This window comes from Nyctereutes procyonoides, unplaced genomic scaffold, assembly GCF_905146905.1.
Source record: "Nyctereutes procyonoides isolate TBG_1078 unplaced genomic scaffold, NYPRO_anot_genome, whole genome shotgun sequence".
Lineage (NCBI taxonomy): Eukaryota > Metazoa > Chordata > Mammalia > Carnivora > Canidae > Nyctereutes > Nyctereutes procyonoides.
The window spans coordinates 5667497-5687220 of record NW_026575132.1 but is presented as its reverse complement, the minus strand read 5'-3'; the positions used below and the strand labels follow the sequence as shown (position 1 = coordinate 5687220).

Genomic DNA, 19724 nt, shown 5'->3' with positions numbered 1-19724 from the left:
AGCACCACCTTCAGTCCAGGGTGTGATACTGGAGACCCAGGATCGAGTCCCACATCGGGCTCCCTGCATGGAGCCTGCTTCTCCCTTTGCCTGTGTCTCTGCCTCTCTCTCTCTCTCTCTCTGTGTGTGTCTCTCATGAATAAATAAAATCTTAAAAATAAAATAAAATTAAGTGTATCTATGTGATTTGGATATTGTAATTTAACATAATTGGAGAAAAGCTACACAGCCCTAACACATTAGGAAATGCACAGTAGGGTTATCTTTACGATGGTCTTTTCAGAAATACCTTTTCTGCACTCCTGCAGGCCCTCTTTCGGACAGTAGCAATGATGGTGCCTGACTATGCCATGATTGCTGAAATAGTCCTGTACTCCTGTGGGTTTGTCACAGCTCGGCCACTGTCAGTAAAAATCGTGGCTACCTACCGCTTGTGTTCAGAGCAATTGTCCTCACAACATCACTATGACTATGGCATGAGAGCCGTGAAGTCAGTGCTTACCGCTGCGGGGAATCTAAAGGTAGAGAACTCAAGTTATTTCTTATTCATAAATGTTCTGTTTGTAAATCTCAGGACCCTGTGTCTTCACAGAGTTCCAATAACTGGTTGGTTTCATCAACTAAAAAAAAAAAAAATCCAGTTCTTGTACTAAAAAACAGTTGATTGTTTGCACATGTGAAAAAGGAAATTTTATGATTTGTCAAAACTTAGGCATAATTCTTCATGATTTGAGTTCTGTTCCATAATTTTAGGTGTATGAAAAGAGATACTTGCTGCTGGGAAAGATTTTGAAGGCTTTCAGTCTATATGGAACATGTAGAGCTTTAAAGGAAATAATGTATAATTAATAAATATATACAAGTGTGCCAAAGCATTATCAATTAACGTGATCATATAATTACAGCCTATTATAGAGTAGCAGTTATAGATTTGCAATATAATGTTTGCATTTTAAAATTAAATAAATCATAAGTATATAGATGGAAAAATCCAAATCTTTTGAGACTTGTGTAACTTTCCATTGAAAATGTTTTGTAGAGGCATAAACAATTACTTGTGCATTAGTTCTGTATGAAACAAAGCAAGGCAGGCTATATAGTTAATAGCAAAATGCAAAATGTGACCTTGGAGTTTATAAAATTTTCATGTTCATGTTTTGCAGAAGATAAAGATTTCAAAATATATTCTATGTGATTAAGAACGATGGCGAGCATTTTTATCTTCTATAATAAATGTTACTGAGAATTCTAATATATTGTGGTGATATTCTATTTCATATTAGCCTAGAATAACTGCACGTCATTATTTTTTTGCAATAAACAAATGCAACTAGAAGCAACAATTTGTATTAACCTGGCACGTCAGGATTACACTACAGTCAGATAATGGGAAAGATAATACATTGCCTAGTGTTTGTTTTCACTGACATCTTGACTATGGAATTGAGCTATTAAAGTTACGCAGCAAATGAATCCTGCAAATGAATTCTTTCATTGTTTGTCAAAAGCTAATTTAGAATTGTTGAAAGTGTTGGCTTGAATATTTTGAAGTTTGTTTTATTATATCAAGAAACAATTTAAACATAGGCTTTAAAATAATAGCTTCTCAAATAACAAACTAGACTTTTGACACCTCATCATTTAGGTGTGGTGAGACTGATCCAAAGACAAAGTCCATATAAGCAAGATCAGCTTTGGCAATGGGTCCTCTGAACCTAACTGCCGGGCATCACTGACTTTGTAAAGGGGAAAGCCAGTTAAGATGGAACATGGAATTTATTAGACTGAAAGATTCTAGAGGAAAGGAAGAGGGTTCTGGAAAATTAAATGTATGATGATAGGAGAAACTTGGGAGTGAGATGTTGAATAAAGTATTGAAGTTGGGAGAAATAATTTGGAGTTCATATTTTTGTGAACTATGCAACCCTTACTGTGGGCCTGAGCTACAGGTTCAGAGTTCAGCTAGGTTTTTAGTAAACTTTGGAGTTACCCAAGTGTTTTGGAATTTTTTTCAACCTCTAAAATTCATAACAATCCAATTAAAGGAAAATAAATGAGAGCAGTTCTATGTGGGCTTGTCTCTGGGGCCTGTGCGTGGATGCATGTGCGTGTGTGTGTTAATGTAGGGGGCGCATTTAGTGGGTGGAGGTATCATCATGAGTGTGTTTTCTTTTAGCTGAAATATCCAAATGAAAATGAAGAAATTCTGCTGCTTAGATCTATTATTGATGTAAATCTGCCAAAATTTTTGTCCCATGATTTACCACTCTTTGAGGTAAGGATATTTATTATTTTAGTGTAACAGAATTTTTATAATAACGTATTTATCAAATGTCCAAGTCTGCGACTCCCTTTGAGAAACTCCTACTAGAGAAAATAATGATATGGCACAAAGAAACATAGATCATTTTATGTTTTACTTGAAGTATGTATAGCTCTGTGGCTTCAGATGACTTTCAACAAGTTGGGATTTTTAAATCGTCCTTTTTAAAAAAAAAACAACTGTGCAATGTCTATAAGCACACAAAGGTTACAAAATATGTTTGCTGATAAATTGCACTAGAATGTAGGAAAATAACGGGTCTAACACATGACTGAATCTTTTGCAGAGAAGGGGTACTTGGCCAATGTTTGTTGAATTAATCGAAGAAATTTCTTTAAAAGCTTACTTTCTTTAAAAAGAGTGTAATGGCTTTAATGAAATTGATTTTTTTTCAGGGTGACTTACAGAAGAACTAAGTTTAATAATCTTGTTATATTTAAGATTAGACTATTAATTGAGAGGCATTAGAATAATGATTAAGGTCTTCATATTATTATTTGATGTCATTCTTTTCCTTTTCCTCATCTCAGGTAGAAGGAATTGGGAGGCTATGGGCTCCCAAAAGATGTTAATTGTTGCACTAATCTGTGCTGTCTTGAGGTTCAGGCAGTTAGTTTTCAACTGTAAAGACCGAAGTGGGATGTTATGGGAAGGAGAAGTGATGCTGCCACTGTAGTGTGGTCCAGTGTCGTCTGCTCTCCATAGTAACCGTGTCTCAACATTTGAAAGGATCTTTTCAAAGTACTTAGAGCTGGAGTGTAAATATAGAGTGAATCTATGAGGAATAGTTTCAAATTTTTTTTCTAATGTTTTTCCTCAATTTCTTTTCTTTTTAAAAATTTTATTTATTTGTTATATTTTATTTAAATTCAATTTGCCAACTTATAACCCCCCAGTGCTCATCTTCTCATGTGCCCTCCTTAATGCCCATCACCCAGTTACCCCATTCTCCCCCACCTGCCTCCCCTTCTGTAACCCTTAGTTTCCCAGCATTAGGAGTCTCTCACGGTTTGTCTTCCTCTCTAATTTTCTCCCCACTTTTCCTGTTTCTTTGGTATATTGTATAAATTTTCTAAGAGTAAAAACTGTATTTTTACAAAGTGGAAATATATATCACCAGATGTAGTCTCAAGCATTGTGTAGTCATTCAGTGAACATTTACTGAGCAATATCTCCAAGATGGAGCATAACTGTCACTTCAGATTAGGGGAATTCCTTGTTGTGAGACTGTAGAACATTAGGCAAACTTGCTCCTTGCCCTCACTCCAGTATTTATAGGTTGTCTTCTGTTGTGACAACCAGAGCAATGCCACACATTTTTGACTCTGTACCTGACAGGAGAGGGAGGGGAATCGGTCTTGGTTGAGAACCACTGGTTACCAAATGTGTTCTGGAGTGGTCCGCTTCCTTCAAGGTCAACCAAAACAATTTGAACAATCCAAGAAGATATGTTTGTTGATTTACCAAATACTATGGACTTATTATGGATCAGACACTATTCTAAGAGCTTTACAAATAGTAACTTTTTTAATGCTCATAATGACCCAGTAGGTCAGGTGCTGTCTTTTCCTGTTTTACAAATCATTTCACTGAGGCAAAGATACTTAGCTTTTATTTATAGTTAGAACAGGAGCATGCAATCAGGCTGCAGAGTGCCCTTAACTCCTGAGCCACATTGCCTTTTTTCTCCCCTTTATTCTAAGGAAACTTATTGCTTTGATAAACTAAGATCAGTTTCTCCATAACAGCATTTGAAGGATTAAATATAGCGGCAATTAAACTCATAATTCATAAATTCTAAAGTATAGTTCGAATGTATGCTTTCCCATGAAGCACTTCTGAATTTTTACTTTTACCTTCAGAGTAAAAATAAGTCCTATTTCTCACATAGGATGCTATAATACTTACAGCTTTAACAGTTAATAAAGGTATGTTTCTTAGACTTTGCCATCAGCTTTATGTATTCCTATATACTAAATACAGAATCATGATTCTTTCTAATCACATATTAAATGATTTTATCAGTTTCCTCAAGCTGCCATAACAAAATACCACAACTTGATGGCTTGAGACAATAGAAAGGTATTCTCTCAAAGTACTGAAGGGAAGATGTCTCAAATCAAGGCTCTAGGAAACACTCCTTTGCCTCTTCTTAGCTTCTGTTGGCTATTGGCAACCCCTGACATTCCCTGGCATGGGTTGACCTCATTCTGATCTCTGCCTCCATCACTACATGGCCTTCCCTGGGTGTATTTGTATTTGAATATTCCTCTCCTTTCTATTATAAAGACATAAATCCATTAGATTTAAGGCCCAGTATAACCTCATCTTAATTTACCTAATTATATCTGCAAAGATCCTATTTCCAAATGAAGTTACATTTTGAGGTTTTGTATGGGCATGAATTTTTGAGGGACACTAAGCTGATTAAAATACTGACCATCACGGTAATTAAAATAACTTTGAACTATTTTTTGTATGTGATATTGAGGTATGGATTAAAATTCATTGTTTTGACAAATCCAGGCATTCTGTCTTTTTATTTTTTCTCTAACATTGTCTTTTTATTTTTTCTTTTTTTTTTTAAATTTTTTTAAATTTTTATTTATTAGTTATGATAGTCACAGAGAGAGAGAGAGAGAGGCAGAGACACAGGCAGAGGGAGAAGCAGGCTCCATGCACCAGGAGCCTGACGTGGGATTCGATCCCGGGTCTCCAGGATCATGCCCTGGGCCAAAGGCAGGCGCCAAACCACTGCGCCACCCAGGGATCCCTATTTTTTATTTTTTCTTAAACATTCTTTGTTGAGAATCAATTATTCAAATGTGTGTGGGTCTCTTTCTAGACTCCTCATTCTGTCCCATTGATATATTTGTCTATCGTTATATCAGATGACACTGTCTATATAATAAATCTTGAAATCAGATAATATTTGTCTAACTTTTTAATTTAAAAGTTTTATAAAATGGTAAAATTTCTAGAAGAAAGCAGGAGAAATATCTTGTGATTTGGGATTAGGCAAAAATTTCTTAAACACAGCACCAAAAGCACAGTGATAAAACAATAAATGATAAAAAAAGAGACTCATCAAAATGTTAAAAGTTTGCTCTTTGAAAGACACTGGTTAGATGATGAAAGACAAGTTGCAGACTAGGAAGAAATATTTGCAGATTAGATATGATGAAGGAGTTGCATGCAGAATATTTAAAGAATGGTCAAAACTTACCATTAAGAAAATAAGCCAATTAAAAATAGGCAAGAGATTTGAATAGGCACTTCATTTTTTTTAAATAAGTATTTTTTTTAATTTATTTATTCAGAGAGAGAGACTGAGAGGCAGAGACACAGGCAGAGGGAGAAGCGGGCTCCATGCAGGGAGCCTGACGTGGGACTCAATCCTGGGTCTCCAGGATCAGACCCCGGGCTGCAGGCGGCGCTCAACTGCTCCGCCACCGGGGGTGCCCTGAATAGGCCCTTCATTAAAGAACATATTGCAAAATGTTAGTCATCAAGAAATACACATTGCAGCCACAGTAAGATACTGTGACATGCTTATCTCTGTGGATAATATTAAAAAGATTGAGCATACTAAATGTCCAAAGTCTTACACACTGCTGGGGTGAATGTAAAATAATACAACCACTTTGGAAAGCAGACAGTTTCTTAAAATATTAAACGTATAGCCATCATATTATCTAGGTATTTCATTATGCCTCAGTATTCACCCAAAAGAAATGAAGACATTTGCCTATACAAAGAATTATATATAAATGTTCATAGCAGTTTTATTTGCTGTAGCCCCAAACTGGGAACAATGAAAGTATCCATCAACGAGGGAATGGATTCAAATGTACTACGTGTATGCAATGAACTATTAATACATGATGTCACATGAGGGAATCTCCAAATCTTTCTGTTGAGTGAAAATAAGTCAGAAAAAAGTGTTGTACTCATAATATGTAACTTCATCTATATTAAATTCTAGATAATGCAAATAAAAATAGTAACAGCAAGTTAGTGGTTACCTGGGGAGGGAGATGGGAGGTGGCAAAGAGAGAAAGGAAGGAGAATTACAAAAGGTCACAAGATGACTTTTGGGAGTGATATGTTGACTATCTTGAGTTGATGGCTCTACTTATCAAATTGTACCACTTAAAAATATATATATATATAGTTCATTGTATGGCAGTCATACCTCTATAAAGCTGTTAAAAATACTGTTTATTTAATGGCTCTATTTCCATCAATATTAAATATGAGGATGGGAGGAATTTCATCACCTTTATGTGTGTGGTGTGTGTGTGTAGAGAGAAAGAGAAAGAGGGTATCAGATATATATATATCCTCAAATCTTCTATCATCAGGGAATCACTTCAGATTTGTTTCCTGGTGTGAGATTACCAAAACCAGATTATAATGATTTGCTAGCAGCTATCAAAGACAACTGTGAATCCATGAATTTGCAAATGACCAAATTCTTTTCTGAGAAGATACTTCAAATATATGAAATGATGATTGTGCGTCATGGTTTTATGGAGAACCGTTTGGAGGAAAAACCAGTGCATATCGTGTCTTAGCTGGTGCGTTAAGTGACATGTGTGAAAAGGTAAGTGTGTTATTGGTGCAATAATTTATTCATAATCAGCTTTGTGCAAGATAGAATGTATAGTCATTTTAAAAGATACTTTAATGTAGCAACTTGAAATCATAGAAAAAAATTAGTCAAAAGGAAAATACTACTAGAAAAGTAATATGAAGCAATTAAGTTTAGTATATGAAGGATCATAGGTGTTCCTGTCAACCTTTTATTTCTTTTCAACATTTTTTTTTATTTATGAAGCTAACACGCTTGTTGTAGAAAATATCTGAAAACATGAAAAGCCAGGAGGTTTTCATCTCATACTTTAAAGAGTGTTTTTTTTTTTTTTATTTTTGGATGGTTCGATTTGTAACACAAACTTCTGTGATGGCTGCTAGTGGTATTGAGGTGAATGTGTGTTTTGCATCGTATAACACATATGCGTGCACACAAATGCAACAAATGATTGTATCATTCACAATTCGCATCTTCTACATCCTAGTTTGGTCTACTCTGACATGCTAAAGGAATGAGGCTGTTTTTAATTCTCCAACTAATACTGCACTTCTTTCTACTTATATTTTGAATAGTTTTTTGCTTCTTATATTTCAATGTTTGTAGCCAAGTGGGATTTGTGATTGTGGAGTCTCACTAGCCTTGCTGCATTTTTGGGACAAGAATCTTGCTTTAGCGGCAGCGTCTTGCTCTAAGATGGTGGAGCTTTCCCATATTTCCCAATGTAGGATGATGCCTTGTTCTCCCCTTGGTGGACACAGAGAAGAATGTGAAGACCTCAAGCTTGTTTTGCTGTTTCGTGTTACCATTCCACATCTCTTCTTGAGTTTGCTAGTTTGTGTCCCAAGCCCTGGGGGTGGGGGTGGGGGGCAAAGGCAGTGTTGGGAAGAGTTGCACTTGTTATGTTAGATATATAAAAAAAGAAGTGATGACGAATAGGAGAGCACAGGGAATTTTAGGGCAGTGAAACTATTCTGTATGGTTCTGTAAGGGTGGAAATGTGCCATTATGCATTTGGCAGGACCTGTAGAATGTACGTCAAGAACGACCCTTAATGTAAACCATGGACTTCGGTTAATGATAATGTATCAGGGATGCCTGGGTGGTGCAGTCAGTTAAGCAGGTCGTGATCGCAGTGTTGTGAGATCAAGCCGTGCATCAGGCTCCGCACTTACTGTAGAATCTACTTGAGATTCTCTCCCTCTCTCTGCCCCTCCTGCTCATGCTCTCTCTCTCTGTCTCTCAGATAAATAAACCTTTAAAAAATAATAATGTATTAGTATCAATTCACCATTCATAATAATATACCACCTCAATGCACGGCTTTAATAATAGGGGAAACAGGGTGAGGTGGGGTGGGGAGATATATGTGAATCTCTGTACTTTCCACTCAATTTCTCTGTAAACCTACTCTAAGAAAATAACACCTATTAATTAAAAACATAAAAAGCTTATGCCCTAAGGGTATTAGCATCCTTTGTATAATTCCCACACCAGCTTTCTAGGTTCTGGTCAAAATTGACAACTTACCAATATTAACTTTTCGATTCTGTGAGGATGGAGCATAGTTCCCTATATTCAGACCTTTTAATTTTCTCTCAGAGAATGTTTGGTAGCAGGAATCAGCCAATTATAGCCAATTATATAGGCCAGATTTGGCCCCAAGCCTATTTTTCTAATATCAATGAGCTTAGAATGGTGGTAACGTTTTTTAAGGTTTGTAAAAAACACACTGAAAGACCCCCCCCCCAACAAACAGAAAGAAGGAAAAGAAAGAAAAATGGGGAAGAATATGTGGCTAACTATATGTAACCTGAAAAGCTTGTAATATTTGCTAGCTGACCCTTTCCAAAAAAAATTACCAGCCCTCATTTTGTAGTTTTAGGTTTATAGCTCTTTCACATCCTCTGCTAATTGATTACTGAGTTGTATTTCATGGGTTTTAAAAACTATTATAAATGACATTTGTGAAATTTTATTTTATTTTTTTTTAGTTGTTATTGGCCCTGTAGAGAAAAACACAACCAGTCTTTACGTATTGACTTTGTATGCTTGAATTTTGTGAAAAGTTCCTTGCTTCTGGTAGTTTCTTTGTAGAGTCTAGGATTTTGTACATATCAAATCGTGTTTTCTATGAATAAAGACAGTATCTTTATAAAGAAGAAATGTGGTTTTTTTTTCCTTAAGGGGTTAATGGAAGAAAACAAGGTTCAAATTACTGTTTTAAATCCCAAGTCTGTCACCATGGGTCAGCTGTATGGGCAGTTCGATGTGGTGTCTCATGAGTGGTCGGATGGCATCCTCGCTGTCAGTTTCAGAGCCTTTGCTTCCTCAACGGTAGGTACTAACCCTTTAGCATGTGCATTGAGAGAGATTGTGTTAGTTCCTTCTGACAAATTTATGATTTTTTCCCAATTGTTTCAGACAAAAATCTATATTTCTAGTTCAAGGCATCTATTTGAAACACACAATATTGGATGGTCCCATGGTGCTTTTGCGAGGACCATCGTTAACGCCTACAAAGAGGCAGCAGACCATGCTGGCGAGAGCCTTTGGCTTGGTGTGCAGAGAAGAGAGGGCAGGGAAAAGCTCTTCTGGTTCCCTCTCTCTCTTTTTTTTTTCCAGGCTAAATGATACAGGATGGAGAACATCTAAATAATGTGAGCCTTTCACCCCTTGAGTCATGCTCTTCCATTGCCCACCTTCTGGGCTGCTCTCTCTGTCATAACCACTAGTTGTTAGATGTTCTCCATTTTTAGACAAGAAATTGCAGACCTTAAAAAACAGACTTCAACTTCAACACTTTGGCCCTACCATGTCAGGAAGTGAATGGGCTGCCCGTGGCATGCACAAGAGGTGAGGGATGTGCCAGCTGCTGATTGCTGTGGAGGAGAGCGGGCACTTACCCACTCCTGGCTGGTTCTGCTGAGTGGCTATTGCCCACTCTTACGAGAGAGTCCACAGTCCAGTAAGATGTTAACTTGGTTGCTCTCTGTTAGCAGGCTGTCCACAGAGTGTGAGCAAATGGGAGACAGTTGCTAAGTCTGGTCTTAAAAGAGAAGGAGCCTAGGCTAGAGACATTAAATGCATTAAATCTTTTTAAAATAAATGTCTCCTTTATTCTGCTTACCATATGTCCTGACTTTGGTGCTCTTTATCCACCTAAGAACCCCGCTGATCATGACTTGTAGGCGATGTGGTAATTGAGAAATGCCAAATCTCAGTTCCGCTCTTAATGGGTGAAGGACCTTGGGCAATGAGTAGCGTAAGAATTAGCTTTCATGGGGCAGAGATCCTACCCAGGATCAGGCTTTACTAGTAATTTCTAGGATAAAAGTAATTGTGAAGCAGACAGGGGTGTGAGAGCGTTGATATAACCTCTCAGGTTCTTTCTTTTCACAGCAGATGTATGCTGGTCCAGATTAGCACATGGCATCTTGAGATAATGTATATAATTACATTATTTATACAGAAATAATTATGATATGCCTCCCATTTTATGTTCAGTTACATTGCATATATTACCTTTTCCAGAAGTGTTGTCCCATAAATACTCAGAGAGGTTAAGGCACTGACCCAAAGTCACATAGCTGGCAAGTAGTAAAAGTCAAATGAAAAGTTAGGTTCTTTAGACTGCAGAGCCCAGCATCTTGCTCTTACATGGCCATGTTGCCCAAAGTGAAGATGAACAGGCATGGGAAGCCAGGATATGAGGAAAAGTTGATCCGGAGGTAATCTCGGAGGTATGAGCTATTCTACCTTCTTGAGAATGGCCAGAGCTGGCCTTGGAGTGTGGATGTGGGGCAGCCTGAGCCCATGACAGCTCCACTGTCTTCTAGGTTAAAGCAGTTGCCTTGTAGGGACTGACAAGATTATAGGATGGGTCCAAATCCCCCCCAGCACTTCAACCCGAATTCACATTTGCTGAAACTGAACCAAGGTATCGTCTTTGTGCACAAAAAAAAGCTGATTCATAAGATCTGAAAAGGAGAATCAGCTTTTTCACTCTTCAGCGAATACCTGGCCACTCCTTAGTATTTGTTGAGCTTTTACTGTATTTCAGAGAGTGTGCAAATATTGTCATATTTATCATAGTGAGACGGAATCTTATATTAATGCCCTACATTACCATAAAACCGTTCAACCCAAGAAGGGTATATATGTGTGAATTTATCCAGTGGAGGGAAGAAAAACTTGATTTAGTACCCAAGAGTAGTTGATCTGTATGAACATAATACTACACAGAATCAGATTTCAATGAAAATTCTGTTTTCCCTGGCAACTGTACATTTTTTAACTCATAATACTTTCTAAAATATGTTATATGTAAGTTCAGAAACATTGGAAAAGATGTTATATTTTATGTATATATGTAATTTGAGAAAAGATGTTATATTTCTGTCTTGTCTGTTGGAAATATAGGCTTCTTCAGTGAGTCTCTCTCTCCATACACATGCACACTTTATTCAAAAGATGCTTTTACTTTTTCATGGTAAAATTAATTTTAGGAGTTATATTTTTAAATCTTGAAGCATTATTGGACTGTTTGCTTACATTATCATTATTAATTTTTTTGCCCTTTATTTGTCATTTGCATAAACCAGACACCAGATAGGAAATGGTTAATTTTTGATGGCCCAGTAGATGCAGTGTGGATTGAGAATATGAATACGGTGCTGGATGATAACAAAAAACTGTGTCTGATGAGTGGGGAGATTATTCAGATGTCACCACAAATGAATCTTATTTTCGAACCAATGGATTTGGAAGTTGCTTCTCCTGCCACCGTAAGTTCTCAATTTTGACATCTGCTTATAAATCTGAAATGTCATAAATGCTTTTATTACTTTGAAACTCTGAATGAAAAACATTAGTAGAATTCATTTTTCTAAAGATTTTATTTGTTTATTCATGAGTGACACAGAGAGAGAGGCAGAGACACAGACAGAGGGAGAAGCAGGGAGCCTGATGCAGGACTTGATCCCAGGACCCCAGGATCATGCCCTGAGCTGAAGGCGGATGCTCAACCCCTGAGCCACCCAAGCGCCCCAGTAGAATTCATTTTAACCATACTCGGATTCTTTAAGAACAGGCCTATCTGTTGACCTACCTTGACAAATTTTAGAGTCAGGGATTTTTTTTCCTCTTTGTCTACAACCACTGGTAAAGTCATACACAAAAATTTAGATCATGAAATTACATAAAATTAAGCTGCTTTTGAAGAATTTTCTGAAGGTTATATGAAGCAGATGTACCAAGTCATATTTCTTATAGAAGCATTACCTTGATGGTAAACAATTATTCTTTTTTCTAGGTTTCCAGATGTGGTATGATTTACATGGAGCCTCACATGTTAGGCTGGAGACCACTAATGTTGTCTTGGATAAATCTTTTACCTGCTGCGATTAATCTTATTCAGAAAGAATTTATAGTAGGCTTATTTGACAGAATGGTCCCAGTTTCTGTTGAATTTATTAGAAAGCATGCGAAGGTAAGAGGGATGAGAATTTTAAGACTTAAAAAATAAATGGAAAATCCAAATCAGCCAAATATGTTCATTTTAATGTCTATTGTTAATGTCAACTATCAGAGATTAAAATAATTTAACTGCTTAACTAAGAACTTTTCTGATTAAAGTAAAATGATTTTAATTTATATACTTAATCTCCAAAAAAATTTTCATGAGGCATGTTACGGTTTGAGAAAATGTATGGATGCTAATCTGTTCCCTCCTAAAAAAAACAAAAAAAAAAACAAAAAACAAAACAAAACAAAAACAAAACAAAACAAAAAAACCCTCAAAGACCCACCTAACCACATCTGGATAAACATATCCTAAAATGCCATATCTCATTTCTCTGGGACTATTATATTTTAGTTTCCATTTTTATAATTTTCTCTGTTTTTCAAAGTTCCTAGAATAAATATGTATTATTTTATAATCCACAAAAGGACAAGTTTTAAAAGTAATTCATTTATGACATCTAAAGAATCAGATAGTAGGTAACAATGGAGGAACACATGTTCCTGCTTTAGGCGTGCTGAATGAGGAATCCACGATACTTCGCATGAGCGCATCTACTTGTTTAGAGATTACTGTTGTTGGCTAAAAAAAACTGGAATTCAGGGAGGAAAGTCAGTCCCTGGAGAAGATTGAAAGAAATCCAAATCCATTTTTCTTTCTTTCAGTGTATCCTGGGGATTGGTGCAGGGAGAAGGGTGTAATGGGGAGGAGTGACAGCACGAATGGAAATCTCCTGCCTTTGAGAGTTGATGGATTTCCAGGCAGGCTCTTAAACCCTCTCCAGCTGGAAATTGTAAGGAGAGTATATTTAATTTCTGCTTTGGGAGATGTCAACCAAAGGTCTTTAGGATGACTTTGGCTCTGGAACAAGTATAGGGACTCACGGCTGGTATTTCTCCTGCTGCTGGAAATATAATAGAATAGCTTAAGGCACAAGTTTGGCTCAAGGTACAGGTATGGAAAGCAGAATTTAAAATCATAGCAGTGGATATTACCTAAAGCAAAAATATAGAGAAAAAAGGTAAGAGAGAAAGAATAGAATCTCAAGTACAGCTGTATTTCAGGGAGGAGAGCCTCTAAAGAAGCAAGTGAGTAGTCAGTATTATCAGAAACTACTAAGAGGTCAAGGCAAAAAAGGATTGGCAAATGTCCCTTGGATTTAGCAGTTGAGAAGATCATGGGGAGAACCGTAGCCCAAAATTTTTCAGGGAAGAGGCAAGGTTGCTCCAGGGCAGCTGGCTAATGTGAGAGCTCCTGGCACAACAGTGCTGTACCCTGCTCTTTCAAGAAGATTGGCTGCTTAAAAATTAAAAAATAAAGCAAACTTGAAAGGTGTTGAGATACGAAGTAGTCATGTTTCAAAAACAGTTAAACTTATAAAATAAGCTGCAGGTTCCCCCTCAACCCAGCATTGTCAGAGAACGTAGGCATTAAAATTAATGAATATTCCATATAATAACAGTCTTTTCAGTAGTAAAAGAGAAGAAAAAACACACTTTTAATACAAGCTTCTAAAATGCACTCTACACTTTTATCCTCTCAAAGAAGTGCTGAATACCACTTATTTACTATGTAGAAATAAGTGTCTTCTTTGTAGTAATAACTCTTTGTCTTTTAGTGTTGCATCAGTAATACTTAGTCCCATCCTTAGAAAGTCAGTTGACATTTTTGCCTGTTTCTACTGGGACAGTGACTGAATATGAAGTCGGTGGCTTCTGATCTTGAGAGTCCATTTCAGAGAGTTAATTCTCACACATTAACCACAGAGCAATACCACTCTAAAGGCTGGAGGAAGGCTTGGAGGGAAGAAGACACATATTTATGGAGAACTGGTTGTATGGTGCATGGTGCTAGGAGCTCTACACACTCATTTATTTTATAAACTGTTGTGGTGAGACCCCAAAAGTAAAGTGCTTGGGGTTTGCAGCACTCTGGGAACATTTCATGCTCTTCAAGACTTACAAATTTATTCCATAGGCATGAGTTTACTATGAGTGTTGCTGTAAAGATGCATAAAATACGTTTTGAAACATAATTTTAATTTGCCAAAAGATTTTTTTTTAGTGTTTGGCTTTACAAAATTGGTAAAAAGATAGATTCTGGGTTATCAGTTACGTGTTCAACTGAACACGTAAAAGTAAACTTTTCGAATCTGAGAATTAGCGCGGGAGTGGTTCAAGAGTACATTCACTGGGCATGACCCCTAGGGCCACCACACTGTACACTAGAGAATTGATCTATGCCTCAGTTTTCTCACCTGCAACTAGAATTATGATAGTACCTTTTCATAGGTGCTGTGGCTGCGAGGATGAAGAAAGTTCAATAACTATTCGTTGATGCTACTTTAATTAGCAGCTTATTTAAGTTAATTTGTTTTATAGACTTTTCCCCCTGATTTTTCAGGAATTATCTCCTACTTCAGATACAAACTTAGTCCGATCCTTAATGAATCTAATAGACTGTTTTATGGATGACTTTTCTGATGAAATCAAAGTGAGAGAGAGAAATGATCGAGAAACGTACTCTCTACTTGAGGTAAGGCCCGTTGCCTTTGAATCGGGCAATAGAAGGAGATCTCCTGCTTTCCTCAACATTTGCTAATTGATGAACTGCATTTCCCCCCTGGAACTGGAACTGAAAATTTGATAGGAGCTGAACAACAAGGGAAAAGTCAGGTCCCAAATAGTGGGTACTTGTAGGGAAGCTCCTGGACTGGCAGTGCCAGATTGTATCATGAGGTTTGGGAGAAACCCAATGATATCGTTAGATCTGCTACTGAAATCTTAAGTCACTTAAGCAGCCTCAGAAATGATCAGTCCTCAAGAGAGCTGTGACCATTTGATAACAAAAGTCATCTCCCCTTCAACCTCCAAATCACAATTCTTTGTGTTTTTCCTTGATTTTCCCCCTTTTTCTTGAGACATAAATATTTACATATGTGTGTATAAATATATATGAGGATTGAGGAAGGCAAGAAAATATGTATAAACATACTTTTCAAGTAGGAATAAAATTATCAATGGACCTTGAATATTCCTTAATAAAAATTATGTATTGCTACTGGTAGCATTTCTAATGTGATCAATATGTTGCTCTTATTGCTTATATTCTATTTAATAAATTAATTTTTAATTTAGTTTTAGTTTCCAGAGAAAAACAGCCTATGAGTAATCTAGGAAGTAGGCAAACAGTGTTGAGGTTGAGTCCAAAACTTTTATGAACATAGTTAAGGTTGTGTTCATTTTGGCATTAAAAAGGGGATTTGAGGGGCACCTGGGTGGCTCAGTCAGTTAAGTGTCAGATTTTGATTTCGACTCAGGTCATGATCTTAGAGTCATGGAATCAAGCCCCCCATCAGGCTCCACTCTCAGCCAGGAGTCTGCTTGAGACTCTCTCCCCTTGCCCCTCCCCTCCCAATCTCTCTCCCTCTCTTCCAAATAAATAAAAGGAGGATTTGATTTTAAAACAAGGAAATTTAAAAAAATAAAAATAAAAACAAGGAAATAAGTGTTCTCATTCAGTGGTGGGTCTCGTCATCTGCTTTATTTTTCTGCGTAAGCCTGGTAAATTTGCAGAATGGCAGTTTTAGTTATGCAATCAATGCTCAGATAGTTATTATAACAGGTGGATAAATAAATATGAATTTGTTCTACTTTTAAGAAAACAGTATCAAAATTTAAATCTAAAAGGCATGTGTATTGCGGGTTGATTCTTCCTTATTAAACCTTGCCTTAATACAAAGTCATCTCAATATGCTTTTTTTTTAATATCGGGATCCTGTCATCTACTTAAAATACCACGTGGCTTACCAGGTTTCACAAAGGTGAGAGTTACACTTTGCATTGTATTATCTTTTCTGATAGCATGATTTTAGAAGACATGCAATTTGATTTTTAAAAATCTAATTATTATAAAATCCTGAGATAACCTACTGTTACTGCTATTAAATTTCTTTCAAAGGTATTAATCCAGCTGATTCGATTCAAGCTCAAAAATACATTAAAGTTACTCTTTAATGCACTCATCTTCTCATCTCTCCAACACAGGGCATTTTCCTGTTTTCATTGATCTGGTCCATCGGAGCTTCCTGTAAAGATGATGATCGGTTGAAATTTGATATGATTCTTCGAGAACTAATGGAAGGCCCAATTTCAGAAAAAACTCAAAATAAATTTAAATTACTGAGTGGCATGGAACAAATGTCTTCAAAAGCACTAACTGTCCCATTTCCTGAAAAAAAAACAATATATGATTATCAATTTGTCACTCAGGTAAGAACTCTGAAGCAAGATTTACAACCGCCAACCAGTCAGAATTTCCCTTGGCAACACGCAGCACATAATGGCCCTGGGGCCACCTTGTCACCACTGTTTTAAGAGTCAGCGTGGAGTAGTAGAAGAAGGTGCTTGGCTTTGCAGTCAGACACTTCTGGGTTTGAGTCCTTGTAAAGCTGCTTTTCCACAGTCATTTCTATTTGTTTCCCAACATCTCAGTGAAGTAGGAAAGGTAGTAGTGTATTGTAAATCTTCCCATTAAATAAATTAGGGCTCAGAGATAGTATCAAAAAAAATAAATGAGTGTCCGCTCCAGATTTTCCATTCTTAATTTTTCCCTTGCTATATGGTGGCAAAGGATCCATGTTAGAAAAGATTATCAAGAATATGCGAAGGACATTGTTTCTTCATTAGTTCGAGAAAGTTGCAGAAATTTCTTTGCAATACAATTTTTAAATTTGATGTGAATCCTCCCTCCTCCTCCTCAAAAAAAAAAAAAAACTGTACCCATGCATAGCACTGTGACAGAGGATAAATGATTAAGTCACTGTGCTGCCCTCAGCAAATTCTTAACATCTTCAGAAGAATGTCATGTGACACTCAATGCCTAAAGGGTGACCTCGGCACATTGGGAAACAGTAGGTGCATCAACGAAGCTGGAGTGTGGGACATATGAAGGAAGGAGGGTCTGAATTCTGATGTTTTGGATGACCGGGAGCTTAAAATTTGATTCTGTAAGAATGAAGAGACCAGTGATGTTTTCCTAAGGCAGGAGAGTTAACATGATACTTTTGAATTTTTTTTCTAAACACTGCATAGCAAATACAAATTTTAGTTAATAAGCTAATTGGATACAAAGATATGGTATAATGTTAATTTCTAATAATCTCACAGCAGTAAGAAATCTTGTCCATTCTAGGTATCTGTTCCACAACATTGTGACTATAGTTAATACTACTGAATCATATGCTTAAAAAAATGGTTGAAGGTAAATTTTAGGTTTTTTTTTTAACCACAATTTTTAAAAGCCTCTCACCTGAAATGATAAACTGATGTTATAAACACATTATAAAAGTATTTAGCAACATGCAGCTGATGTTCTAGGGGAAAAAATTCTATATTGGTTGACACCAATAAAATTCTTTACTTTTTAATGCATTGATTAATCCAGTTTTGTCAGTGCCATTAAAGAATCTGGAATTTGCCCAAAATATTTGATCTTTGGGTTAATGTCATCAGTTGGTTTCAGGGCATTGTCATTTCATTTTGATTCATATAAAAGCCTAGTTTCTCCTCAGTTTAACACAGAATTTAACTTTTGAACTCAGGGATAAAGGATAAAAACAAATGTATAAGCATCAGTGGGTTTTTTGGTCTGACTGTTGGTCTTTTCTACAATGGCACAGTAGTACAGAACTTTTAAAAGTATTTTATAACATTCACTATTTGGCTGTTTATTATAAACAGGGAATAGGAAAATGGGAACCATGGGTAAAGAAATTGGCAGAAGCTCCTCCAATTCCTAAGGATGTGATGTTTAATGAAATCATTGTACCAACTCTGGACACGGTTCGGTGCTCTGCACTAATGGAACTGTTGACCACCCATCAGAAGCCTTCCATATTTGTAGGACCAACAGGAACCGGAAAGAGTGTTTATATTACTGTAAGTATTATAGAAATCTACATGTTGAAATGTGCATAATATTCCTAAGAATGCTATTTTTCAAACCATCTGAAATAGACTTCATATTTTTTGAATTAAAATATTTTGATGTTGTAGCCACAGAGAATTTTTGAGTAACTGCCTATTTATTTTAGAAATTGACTAAAGATATGATGCGGGTTTATATCACTAGATTGTCGTACCTTTTTAAAGGTGTTTTAATAAAAATAGCTCATTCAGGATGAAGAATTTCATATCCCTTGAAAGGAAGGGGTATTTGATTAATTACACTTGATATTTAATTTTCAAAATTATTTAATATATGGAGGATTACTCTGTAAAAATAAAACTGATTTTCTTTCACTTCTGGAATCTACCCATTGTGTGTTTGGTGAGAAAATGCTAGCTGCTATAACAGATCATGCCCCCAATCTCAGTAGCTTTACATAGTGTGGGTTCCCTTGTGTTGAGAGGGTCATATTGAACAAAGATCAGTTCTAGCCTCTAGTTTCTGACTTCTGAAGGCAGAAAGCTGGCTGGAGCTAACTGTAAGTAGCACCTGCAGCTTTGGTGTGACAAGTAAGTGCAAGTTTTCCCAGGGCCAGCTGGACAAAGTGGAAGATAAGTGGACTTCAGCCTTCTTGGGACTCCATTCTAGATGACTCCCCCAGCAGTGTGGGAGCCCCGTTAGTCCCTAATAGCAGAGAATTATACAGTATGGGTGTCCCTTTGGAGTTGCTAAAGATATTGCAGATCTGCTCCTCTCAGCAAGCATTTGGAAGCTTTTTCATGACAGCAGGCAAGACCGCATTAGCCAAGAGAGAACCACAGTGGTGCCAGTAAGGTAGGACTTTTTGCCCCTCTTCCTCTCATTCTGCCTCCCAGCCAGCTGCGGGGTGGGAAGAAGATAGGGAAAGCAGGTAGGGGAGTCCAAAGGAGCCACCAGTGGTCCCTCTGCCATTGCAGCTTCTCAGTCAACATGCCCTCACCTACTTTATGGCAGGACTTGTTTCCAGTTCTCTATTGATTTTATATTTTAATTTAATATGCTAGTCTTTTTGGAGTGTATTTGAGCATTTAGTTAAATAATTGTCCTAGTATCATTTATTGATTAGTATCTTTCACAATAGATTGAGATGAGATGACGCACTTATTATAATTTAAATGCAGGATGCTTCAGGGAATATCCAAGAGCAGGGGCTAGGAGAAGTTTAAACAGATTTTATTATTATTTTTTCTTTTATTTTTATTTTATTTTTTTAATTTTTTATTTATTTATGATAGTCACACAGAATGAGAGAGAGAGAGGCAGAGACATAGGCAGAGGGAGAAGCAGGCCCCATG

The 19724-nt window shown here is 36.7% G+C and overlaps 1 protein-coding gene across 1 annotated transcript in view; it reads left to right on the top strand.

Annotated features, from left to right (window-relative positions):
- Positions 1-19724, top strand: part of DNAH7 (dynein axonemal heavy chain 7) — a 226683-nt gene that overhangs the window by 85329 nt on the left and 121630 nt on the right. Inside the window, 10 exon segments of the mRNA XM_055344969.1 lie at positions 309-521; positions 2177-2275; positions 6688-6853; positions 6856-6929; positions 9105-9254; positions 11522-11704; positions 12232-12408; positions 14845-14976; positions 16488-16712; positions 18183-18380. Of these exon segments, the coding sequence (XP_055200944.1) occupies positions 309-521; positions 2177-2275; positions 6688-6853; positions 6856-6929; positions 9105-9254; positions 11522-11704; positions 12232-12408; positions 14845-14976; positions 16488-16712; positions 18183-18380 (1617 nt within the window).